The sequence below is a fragment of the Stylophora pistillata genome, chromosome 7 (assembly GCF_964205215.1).
Source record: "Stylophora pistillata chromosome 7, jaStyPist1.2, whole genome shotgun sequence".
In the NCBI taxonomy this organism is placed as follows: domain Eukaryota; kingdom Metazoa; phylum Cnidaria; class Anthozoa; order Scleractinia; family Pocilloporidae; genus Stylophora; species Stylophora pistillata.
In genome coordinates, this window is record NC_142525.1 from 21,753,711 (window position 1) to 21,765,203 (window position 11,493).

The 11,493-nt window shown below is 38.9% G+C and overlaps 1 protein-coding gene across 1 annotated transcript; it reads left to right on the forward strand.

The window, feature by feature from the left end:
- The first annotated feature begins 906 nt into the window (after nt 1-906).
- Nucleotides 907-3,377, forward strand: LOC148727081 (histamine H2 receptor-like). The gene has a single exon (XM_088728232.1). It carries the CDS (start codon nt 1,674-1,676, stop codon nt 2,619-2,621), a length of 948 nt encoding a protein of 315 aa, XP_088584358.1. The 5' UTR covers nt 907-1,673; the 3' UTR covers nt 2,622-3,377.
- The last annotated feature ends 8,116 nt before the right edge of the window (nt 3,378-11,493 follow it).

Sequence of the window (11,493 nt, forward strand, 5' to 3'; positions counted from 1 at the left end):
TACTAGTGCAGCGCTCTACCAATTGAGCTAACAAGCCAACTGGGAGCAGGCCGTTAAGTTGACACACGTGTGCCCGTCTATCGCGCCCTATTTAGGTTGAAATTTTCAACAACTAGTGGTCACATGATAAAAGCTTATTGACTGACTTTGGTATGGCCGGACGGGAAAATATTTGGCTCTTGATCATGAAGCACGGACCTCGCTGCACTCGGTCCGTTCGTCATGACCTCGAACCAAATGCTTTCCCGTCCGGCTAGACCAAACTCAGTCAATAAATACATAGTATTAAGCGGTCAACTTTTATTGTGCGGCCACCCACGGGGAATGGCGGGATGACCGCTTGATACACATTAGGACCTACTCAAAGGAGACCAGGTCCGCTTAACCGTGAGGTGACCAATCAATCACTTTTAGTGACAGAGGGGGAACAGTTCGGGACTATGACAACCAACTGCTTATACATGTACAGGGCGACCGCTTGATACGGTAAAAAAAAATTTGTACTGTTAAGAAAACAACTGTTCAAACCAGGCCTCGTCCAATTTAATTGTTACCCAGAATACCACGTGGTCTAAGCAAGAGAGGTTTTATAGCCGCTAATCTTCATATCTTTTAGATATGACGTAATATGTAAATGCACTTCTTTTTACCCTACGTACCTGACGCAATGGAAGAAACAAGCAAATCTTACTAAATTTGATCTGAGAACACACCACTTTGGGGCGTAGACAGAATGATGAGGGTTGAAAAATCTGTATAATATGTCAACCGGTTCGAAACATTATCCCTAACAAATGTTAAGAAACTGCTTTTTTTTCAGATTAAAAGTTTTGTCCAGAAAAAAGTTTGAAGAAGCTTCCTAACGGGGCACTGAAAAGAAAAACATGGTTTGTTGTTCATACCCCCCTTACAAACTGGTATCGATGAAAAACGAGTCGCTAGTATTCTCCTGAACTACTGACGCTTTATTTTGCGGGTGCTTTTGATCTATTTATTTCTAATACACTCCTTGATTTAAACTTTTGAGGTAGTTATCGCAAAAATCTATTATTTTTGAGTACCAAACGAACTGATCCTAAACTTGAAGCAAATTACTTGGTTTTGCGGCTGGCCATGGCTACATATTCGTAAAGTCTAAAATTGTACCAACGTAATATAAGATTACGACTTATCAATTTGTTTATCTACTTCCATTACTTTCCTCAAAAGTTAGGAGGAAGTCCGAGAAAATTTATCAATGGAAGGAATAATGAACACAGCCTGATATCATCAAAATCTAAACTTAAATTGATTAAGAATGATATTTGACTAGCACGATGAGAAATGAACTTTTTCGGCACGCCTCACAAATAAATAGTCTAGCAAACTCGTTGAGTTGTTAGAGGTGTTAGTTATCCAATAAACGGAGACTTTACGGATCAAGGTTTATGAAACTAATCGTTGGCTTCAAAATGTTGTCATACTGCGGTGTGATTACTTGCCGTTGTTTGCCGAACGTGATATCATACTTGTTGATTTAAATAACGCGTCATTCATAGCAACTGCTGAATAAATAGATATTGCTAGAATCTCTTTCTATTTGAAAAGAAACATTTATTACGGTATTGAGGAGGTTGTTGTTGCTGCAGTTGATCCCACATAATCAAAGTCCTGTTAGGAAAACTAATTTTATAATGATGGTGAATTTTACTTTCAATGACTTCCACGAGATGACACGATTGGTGCCCTGCGCTGCCTCAACACAAGGAAACCGATTCTTATTTTTTCTTTCAGCTTTAAACTCTCTCCTTGCCATTTCAGCGTCTCTGGGAAATGCTGTGGTCTTTTTTGCCTTGCGAAAGATTTCTTCTCTTCAACCAGCATCCAAACTCATGTATCAATGCCTGGTGGTTACCGATTTTTGTGTTGGCGTTTTTGCCCAACCTCTGTTTGCCTTCCAGTTGTTTTCAGTTACAAGTCGGCGATTGCAGCTTTGTTACATTCTTGTAACCATCAATAACATCCTCGGTAAAGTTCTAAGTGGAGTCTCCTTGTTCATTTTAACTGCAATAAGTTTAGACAGACTTTGTGCTCTTTGCTTGAGATTGAATTACAAGTATGTAATAACTTTCAGACGAACACGCACGATGATTATTTGGATTTGGCTTTTAAACATTTCCCTCGCCAACCTGAGACGGTTTTGGAAGCATGCTTTGATTACCGACTTAATGTCCGCTTTCATTTTTTCCGCACTTACAATCTCAGCTATGTCCTACTTGACGATCTTCCTTAAACTACGCAAACATTGTCATGAGGTGCAAGGCACTAATCAAGATAACCAATCGAACGTACGCAGGAGTGCTTTCAACATTGCCAAGTACAAAAGGACAGTCTTCACGGGGTTGTACGTACAGATAGCTCTGGTGACCTGCTACCTTCCATTTGGAAGTACAATCGTTTTAACGGGCACTCGCGGTTACAACCCATCGTCTAACGTAGCTGTTCGACTGGCAATCACTCTTACCTTACTTAATTCATCTTTAAATCCAATTTTGTACTGCTGGAGATTAAGAGGAGTTAGACAAGGGGTTAAACAGGCAGTGAGAAAGATTGTAGGCCACCTAAGGCAATTATCTCAGTAGATTTGCATTTGGCAATCTTTATAAATACGTATGATACACGATCCTCGCAGTAGATAGCGCTATTTATGCAATTTTTAGCGCAGTTCATCGAAGACTAACTTGACATTGTACATATTTATATGGCTTTTCTCATGGTTGGCATTTCAGAAAAGAGAAAAACTAGGGGCTCAGATTATGGAATGTTCAACTAAAATAATCAAGAACGTCACACGTATGCCCGAAAATGGCGACTTTGGATTTCGAAGAAAGGCATTAGTAAAGTTGAGGCTATTTTCTTGGGAAATATTTAAGGGTCAACTAAGCCAAAACTCAAAAATGACATTTGTAGAAGAGTAAAAAAATCACTTTAAGCTGAGCTGGTGCGTTTAATTTGAAAACAGAGCAGATGATATAAACTGTTTTCCAGTTCCTATCAGAGAGAAATGACAATTAAATTGACTGAATGAAGAGGTTGATGAAAAACCCTTTTGTTGAAAAACGTCTTGAAACCGATGAAAATTTTTCGACGTGCAACAAGGCTCCAAGTGCTATATAATGTTAAAGTTCTCAAATGAACATGAACATTTATACTCGTTTGGGAAAAATTAATGATAAAATCGCTAAAGACCATTAGAGTACGTTAGCAGACGACGGATATTACCAGATATCATTAAATTGATGTAAAAAGGAAGCTTAAAGTAATTTTATTCAATGAAGTAGTTTCTTATGATCTTTGTCCTTTTTTTTTCTGATTTGGGTAAAATTTCAAGATGGAAAGTTTAGTTTGCGAAGACCACATAGGATGTAGTAGTTAAACTGTTTTCAGCGTAGTTCACCGAACACTATCTTGACATTGTACATATTTATAGAGCTTTTCTCGTGGTTGGCATTTCAGAAAAGAGAAAAACTAAGGGCACAGATAAAAGAATGTTCAACTAAAATAATCAAGAACCCATATGAACCAGCTATTTGTTGAACTGGGCTACCCTGTCTAAATATTCGTAATAAAGAAATAAATAAAAACACGTATGCCCCAAAATGGTGACCTTGGATTTCGAAAAGTCAAGCCACAACTCAAAATTGACATTTATAGGAAAGTAACATAATCACTTTAGGCTGAGCTGGTTCGTTTAATTTTAAAACAGAGCTCATAATATAAACTGTTTTCCGGTTCCTATCAGAGTACATTACAATAAAATAGACTGAATGAAGAGTTCGATAAAAGACCCTCTAGTTGAAAAACGTCATAAAAAAGAGGAAAAATTTTCGACGTGCATGAACACATATACTCGTTTCGGGAAAGTTAACGATAAAATCGATAAAGACCATTAGAGTACATTAGCGTACGACGGATATTACGAGATGTCATTAAACTGATGTAAAAATATCTCTTTCGTTTCAAGATTTTGATTGACATGACAACGAAAGATTTTTGCAATTAATGCGCACGTCTCAAACATTAATTCATTTTTCTGTTTGCTCAGCCAACTACAAATATATTGATTACGTACCATATTTTCTCAAAGCTTAAATTATCAGGAGGCAAGAATAAATTACAAAACTCCTTCAATTTTTATGATGAAAGCTTTCCAAAGGACAAGAATTCAAAAGTTGCAGCGCAACTAATGTTTTTCTTGAAGGAGCAAAACAAAAATGGATGTCGAAGGTAAACCAAGTCTTTAAGAACCCTTTTTTGGCATTTGATCAAAATATGACAAGAAAATTCGATCGATAATCAATGGTTTGTTTAATTAAACGCTCTTTCTAATGATGAGGCAAAATTTTTGTTATCGGAGACACCGTTAGAGAGTGCTTATCTTTTTTTTTTTTAAATTCGATGTGTTCAGGATACAACTGTCGCAAGTTCCGGTTAAGTGTATATGCCATACAGGTCAATTTAGTGATTTTCGCCTAGGCCGCTGTCGTTGGGAAGTTACCAGCAATTACTATTTACCTTCGAGCAGGCGCAGAGACAAAATCACGCGTCAAAAGTTTAATTGCCGACTATTTTTAGTTACATTGAAAGAAATAAGCTAAATGGGGAGGGGGGAAGGGGTGCAAATGTCAGTTGTCAATTAAAAATTTCGGCCATTTATTTTTTTCTCAGTTTGTGAGCGGGTGGTATTCTACGAATCCTGCAATTTGATTGGTTCTGAGAGCGGGCAGTATTCTCTCCATCCGGCCCTCTCACATAACATAACATAACGTTTATTCAGGAAGCTACAACGCAACTATAAAAAATACATCCTGAAAAGGAAAAATCGTGAGGTTACCTCTACATAAAAACAATTTCCCTGACTAAAAACATACAAAAGATAAAATTTAATGGCTACAGATTCAATAAATATTCAATAAATATTCAAATAAATTTCAAGTCTACTCTTAAAAACAGACAATGATTCGGCGTGTACGAGTGGCAAGCTATTCCATTTCCCCAAAATGCGAATGAAGAAAGAATATTTATAAAAATTACAAACCGCTCTTTTCAGGTAAAGTTTATAGTCGTGGTTAGCTTTTGTACGCTTATTGGCAAACACAAAGAAATCTGGGAAAGAAAGGTGATCAATACCAAAAACTATTTTGGCCCGATTTATACTGGAGACGGATCATCCGTCGAGGATCATCCGTCTAGTATAAATACGTGAAGAAATATGAGACGAACTATCGGTGTGTCGTGTGACTCGTCCCGTGTTTTATACTGGACGAGTTTTCTGAACGGATTTCCGAGAAAGCACAACGAAAAGGCTTGGGCCCTAGTCAAATGCTTTAGTGCGGCATTAGCGGCAAATTTCAAAATGGCGGCAATGACACAAGTGTTTTTTCTCCTCTGCTAACACAAGCGCAAGGTATTTCATTTCTGTATTCGTCCATATACGTTGTTCTTTTGACTTTCTGGGCTTGTACGAACCATCATTTGACTTGTCCGCCATCTTGAATTGATAGTTTATTGAAAACAACCGCTGGCTTCTTGTAACGAGGTGTAGTTTTCGTGGATAGTTCGTCTTCTTCCCGCATTTATACGCAGCGACGGATCATCTGTCTTGACGAGTTATCCGCGATAATTCGTCTGACAAGACGGACTATCGCGATAGCTTGTCTGGATGGATGATCGGACTGGTTGCCCGCGTTTATATACAGACGGATTATCAGACGAGCTACCGTTCCTTGCCCAAGCTCGTCCTAGACGGATAATCCGTCTCTAGTATAAATCAGGTCATTGAACCAGAGATAGAAACTCTCTCCGCTTTTCTAGTGTTTGCCATTTTAGTAAGCTACAACGGTGTTCGTAACTCATTTCGCCTCGTTTCTGCCTTAAAGCTAGTCGCGAAGCTCTTGGTTGAACCTTTTCTACAGTCGTAATATCCTTAATCATATACGGACTCCAAACAGGAGCCGCTTACTCAAGTATGGGCTTGACCAGTGACTTATAGAGCTGCAAAAACACGTACTGGCTATTAGTTCCAATGGACCGCTTTACGGCTTTATGTTACCTAGTACTATATTTGCCTTATTTACCGTTGCAGATACATGCATGCCCCAGGACACGTCTGAAGAGATGGTTACTCCGAGGTCCTTAGTGTTCTCTACCATCCTAAATTCCTCCCCCCCCCCCCCCCCAAGCGAGCAAATTGGTTTAGTTTTATCCTTTCTATGTGTAATACGCATGACCTCGCATTTATCCGGATTGAAATGCATCTGCCATTTATTTGCCCATATGCTCAATCGATCTAGATCACTCTGCAGAGCAGGGATATCAACATCTGGCGAACTGATTGTACAGTAGATTTTAGTATCATCCGCATAAATCTTAACAGTAGATGTCAAATCTGTTGAGATGTCATTTATGTAGATGATAAACAAAATAGGGCCAAGAATTGTTTCTTGGGGCACCCCGGACTTCACTGACGTCCAATCCAAACACTTTCCTCTAATAACAACGCGTTGCATTCTGTTTGTCAAAAAATGTTTAAACCACTGCAGTAAAGGCCCATCTATGCCGTACCTATTCAGCTTAAGCAATAAACGCTGGTGTGGTACACCACCAAAAGCTTTGGACATGTCTAGAAAGATAACGTCAGTAGGTTTAGAAAAATTTCTAGCTTTAGCCCAGTCATCGTAACAAACTAACTACTGCAATAGAGTGGATTTACCGCTGAGGTACACGAATTGATCTGGGTTGAAAAAGTTTTGATCAGACCAACAATCAACGACTCGATTCCTCACCACCTTCTCCGAAATTTTGCATAGAATACACGTTCGTGAAATCTGACGATAGTTCTCTCTAAGATTCCTATTCCCTATTTTTGTACACTGGTGTAATATTGGCATTTTTCCACATTTTTGGTAGCTGACCCAACGAAAACGATGTATTCAAAAGTAACGCTAACGGAGATGATAATACCTGACTACATTCTTTCAGAATCCGTGGCGATATGCCGTCTGGCCCTGGGGATTTATAGATATTTAAATTTTTCAGATTTTTTCGACCTCTTCAGTAACGTAATCGAAAACTGGAATGTTAGCTTGGTCCTCAACAGTAAATACAGACGAACAATAATGGTTCATGCTATTTGCAATACTAATATAGTCATTTAGAAACTTATCGTTTACTTTCAAGGATATTAGATCGCTTGATCCTTTTCTCTTGGATTTTACGTAATTCCAAAAAGGCTTGGGGCTAGTGTTTGATTTTAGCTCCTCAGTCAAGTTGTTTATATACCGCCATCGCGCGGAGTTACATTTTTTTTTTAGCTCAGTGACCCCGGCCAGTCAGACTCCTTAGACGATTATTTAGCCCTCTTGTAGAGTAGTTTCTTTCTTCGGCAAAGTTTGCAAAGGTTGTTGTCAATCCATGATGCATTTGTGGATCTCATAACTTGATGTTTTGGAATACATTCGTCAACAGCCGATAATAGGGAGCTTAAGATACAGACGTTTTCGGGGCGACGGCGACGTGACAACCCAGGTAGACTGAGCCAGAGGTTGCTGTTTTCGTGCCATAATTTAAGTTGTTAAGATTCTGATGACGGCCGGCCTTTGCGACTTCGTCGAGTTTAATTAATTGTTGCGCTTTATAAATTAAGGCTTTTTTGTCGTAGCATGGCTACGTTTGAAGAATTCCGCCATCCCCTCGTCCTTTACTACGACGCTAATCTTATTAGCGATGAAGAGTTCTTGGTTTTGTATGAAATGTCTCCGTCTAAAAACCTCAATTTTCCATATGAAAATGTTCATAGATCTGAGGTGTACGTTTTCGAGGTGCATCTACGAATTGATAGAGGGAATGGAAGCAAGAAAAAATTCCCTTTTATGTTAAGAATTCAAGTACTGTACGCGTACGTGCCCAAAACTTACCTCGACGATTTGGACTTAACTGTTGCTTCGGTCACTTTAACCAAAAGAGAAAACAAAAGGTCTCTTGAGTTGGCCGAGACATCATGTGATGATTTGTGCGAAATGTTATAATGCAATCACTTTAATACAAGTAACAAAATTGGCAGTATATAAAAAAAGACAAACAAGATCAACTCACGTTTTCACCACGACGGCAAACTCACTGATCTCACGTCGCCGACGTGAGGGCGACGGCGGGGCCGCATGCGCAGTCAATCTCGCCCCAATCTTAATCGGTCTCCACGTCGCCGTCGCCCCGTAAACGTCTGTATCTTAAGCTCCCTAATAGTAGAACGGGGAACGGGGAACGGGTGCACAGCGGTAACCCACCTGAGAATTCAAAATAGCGGAGTAAACGATGGTTACAAACACTGATTTTATCGCTAGGTCGCCGCTTGCAGCGGAATTAGACGACTCGCTTTTATTTAACTATTGTCCAGGCGAAGCCACGGAGCCTAGTATTCCGAAGCGAGAATTCGAAGTCAACGTTTCTGCAATGGCTGCCAACATTTGTTCTGACGTCTCTCTTTGTTTATTCTTTCCTGAAATCTGCATCTTTTGGCAAAGTTTGGGTATGTTGGTTGTTTGCATTGCCTAACAGCACTTCTTGCAGATAAGTGGCAAGGAGGTAATATCTTGTATTGACAGAAATGAGCTAGGAAACGTAATAACCAGCCTAGTTATTAAAATTACTACATGCAGATATCTGCTTACCTTACCGCAAAAAAACCTTAGGAACATATCTTTGTATCGACCCATAAACTTCCATGTAAACAATAGAGAAATCAAACATTGACAGAACTTTTAATAACATTTAATTTAACAGGAAAACATCAGTTATGTCTTCAAGAATGTAGGTGTATGAATTCACATTCATGCAAATGCTTACAGTAATATTTACACTGCATTGATTATATTCAAGAGAAAGTGATTCCCATAATGGGCGTGAAAGTCATTCAGCTGTTTGCTTTACAACATTATTGATATTGCTAGGTTGTAACGGTGAAGATATTGGAGGTAAACTTCATTATCTTGCAGTACAATTACCTTATGAATTCAAGAATAAATGCCGCGAGCTTGTAGTTCTGAGTGGATTGTTCAAATGCTGTACATGAATTGTAAGATACTCACCTCTCCGAGGATTTGATTTCTTTGCAACCTGTAATGTGTGCCAGACAAAAACTAAATTTTATGAGGCACTCAACATTTCAAAGTAAAATCCTTCGACGAAACCTACACTTACCGTCCGTGCTTTTTGCTCCAACAATCGCGTTCGAAGAGCAAGTGCTCAAAACTAGTTGCCAGACCCTTTTAGTTCCCTTTACTCCGCCATTTTGAATTCTCAGGCGGGTTACCGCTGTACACCCGTTCCCATTCTCCGTTCCCCGTTCCCCGTTCCCCGTTCCCCGTTCCTAATTTTAGTAACATCCAGACCAAACAAGGTCGATGTTGTCTTCAAGAAATGGCAGCGGGCGGCATCCGTTTCGCTTGTGTCATTTTGCAGAATATCTCAAGCTTCGTCGCAATTTTTCATAAATATATCCCATTTTACCGGCTAGGCAGAATTTTTAAGCAGACTTCGGTCACAACCTTTTGGCGATGAATAATATTTATTCTTTCTTCTCTCTCGCTCTCAAATCACTTTGGTTTTTCGGCAAAAATTGATTTCGAGATGAATTTTGTGGTACTAAATTTTTTTATAAAAAGATTGAAACGCAGCCTAAAAACGATTTGTTATTTGACAATCCTTCACAAAAAGTAACTCAGAAAGTTAAAACGAGAGGTAGTTGCAGTTAACGATTACGTTAATCAATGTGACTCTCAATCGTTAATATCTGAATTCTTCAACACAATTTGTTCGTTTGTGAATTTGTGCATTTCTACCCTAAATTTTACAGCAGTAACCGATGGAACTCGATGAATAAAAGTCGCATTAAATCCCCTTGTGTCTAGCTGGAAAGAGTCTCACTGACTTCAGCTTTTCGGCGGAAGAAAAACCGATTTACACACACAATTACAAGAAAACGAACAAGCAGACTGACAACTCCAAAGCACACATCTGCATTCACTTACAATTTGACTTTCCGCGACATTTTAAAACGGAGCAGAGGTAAATCTTCGAAGTTTAATCGTCGTTGGAAATAAACAATACCTTCGTAAGATCTCCTAGTGTTTTTCTTTTTACGAGTGTAGCGTAGTTGGATCTATCAAAGACACGCTTTTCACAACACACCAGGTTTTAATCCTCTATTGAAGATATTGAAGATCCTCTATTGAAGATGGCATTCCTTTCACTGAGCACATGTTCACCTCCAAATAAGGAAATACCAAATATGGACATACACTACAACAAGAATATCGTCGCATAGTCATTTAATCTAAGACGTCAATCGGGCACAGTTTTTCCCAATTTTACCAATACGGACCTTCGGCTGGTCAATAACATACATTTATCAGTTCTCAGTTATATTTTAGGCCATTTGTCAGTTGTCAATTAAAATGACTGTTAATGATTAACTTGACGAGTTAATTATTACTTTCCGACCCTATATTTGGCTAAACAGGCACATACAGCTTAAACTCGAAAATTAGGTCGAAAATTAATAAAAGAAGAAGTCCTTTTTCTCGATTCTGGAATAAAATAATTCCAAGATCTTCCAAGTGACTTTCAGGTAGTGGATACAGGGAGTTGTGGTGCTAGGCTTTTCTTTACTGACTACTCTAAAGGTTTTGATATGATTGACCACAATGTGCTGATTGACGAGCTAAGGAACATGCATGTGCACCCTGTTCCAGTTAACTGGATAATTGCCTTTCTGTGTAACAGGACTCAGGCTGTGAGGATTGAGAACATTATATCTGAGTGGAAAACTCTCAAGGGCGGTATACCACAGGGCACTAGGTTAGGAGTCATTTTGCTTACAATCATGAGAAATAATTTATTGTGCTCATGGAAACTTAGATTAAAGTTTGTTGATGATACCACAGCCCTTGAAATAATCCCCATGAACAGTGCCAGGCTACTCAATTTTGTTACAAACGATATCTATGCCTTTTCTGAAGATCACAAAATGAAATTGAACCCTACTAAATGCAAGGAAATGCTAATTAATTTTATGAGTTATCATAATTTTATTGTGAATCCTATTGTAATTGGTAGTAAAGCGGTTGAGAGAGTCACGACATATGAGTTACTGGGCGTTAATGTAAGCAATGATCTGAAATGGAACCATCATGTAGAAGCTATAGTGCAAAAGGGAAACAGAAGGCTTTACTCTTTAAGGGTCCTTAAGCAATGTGGTGCAGCTCCAACTTCACTGGCTAAGGTTTATACAACCATTGTTCATCCTGTTCTAGAATATGCTGCCCCTGTCTGGCAGAATATACCAGTTTTTCTATCTTATAAGATTGAGAGCGTTAAGAAAAGGGCTATGCGCATCATTTTTTCTTTGATGAATTACACCGAGGCATTAAATGTCCTTAATTTAACAGCTCCGGC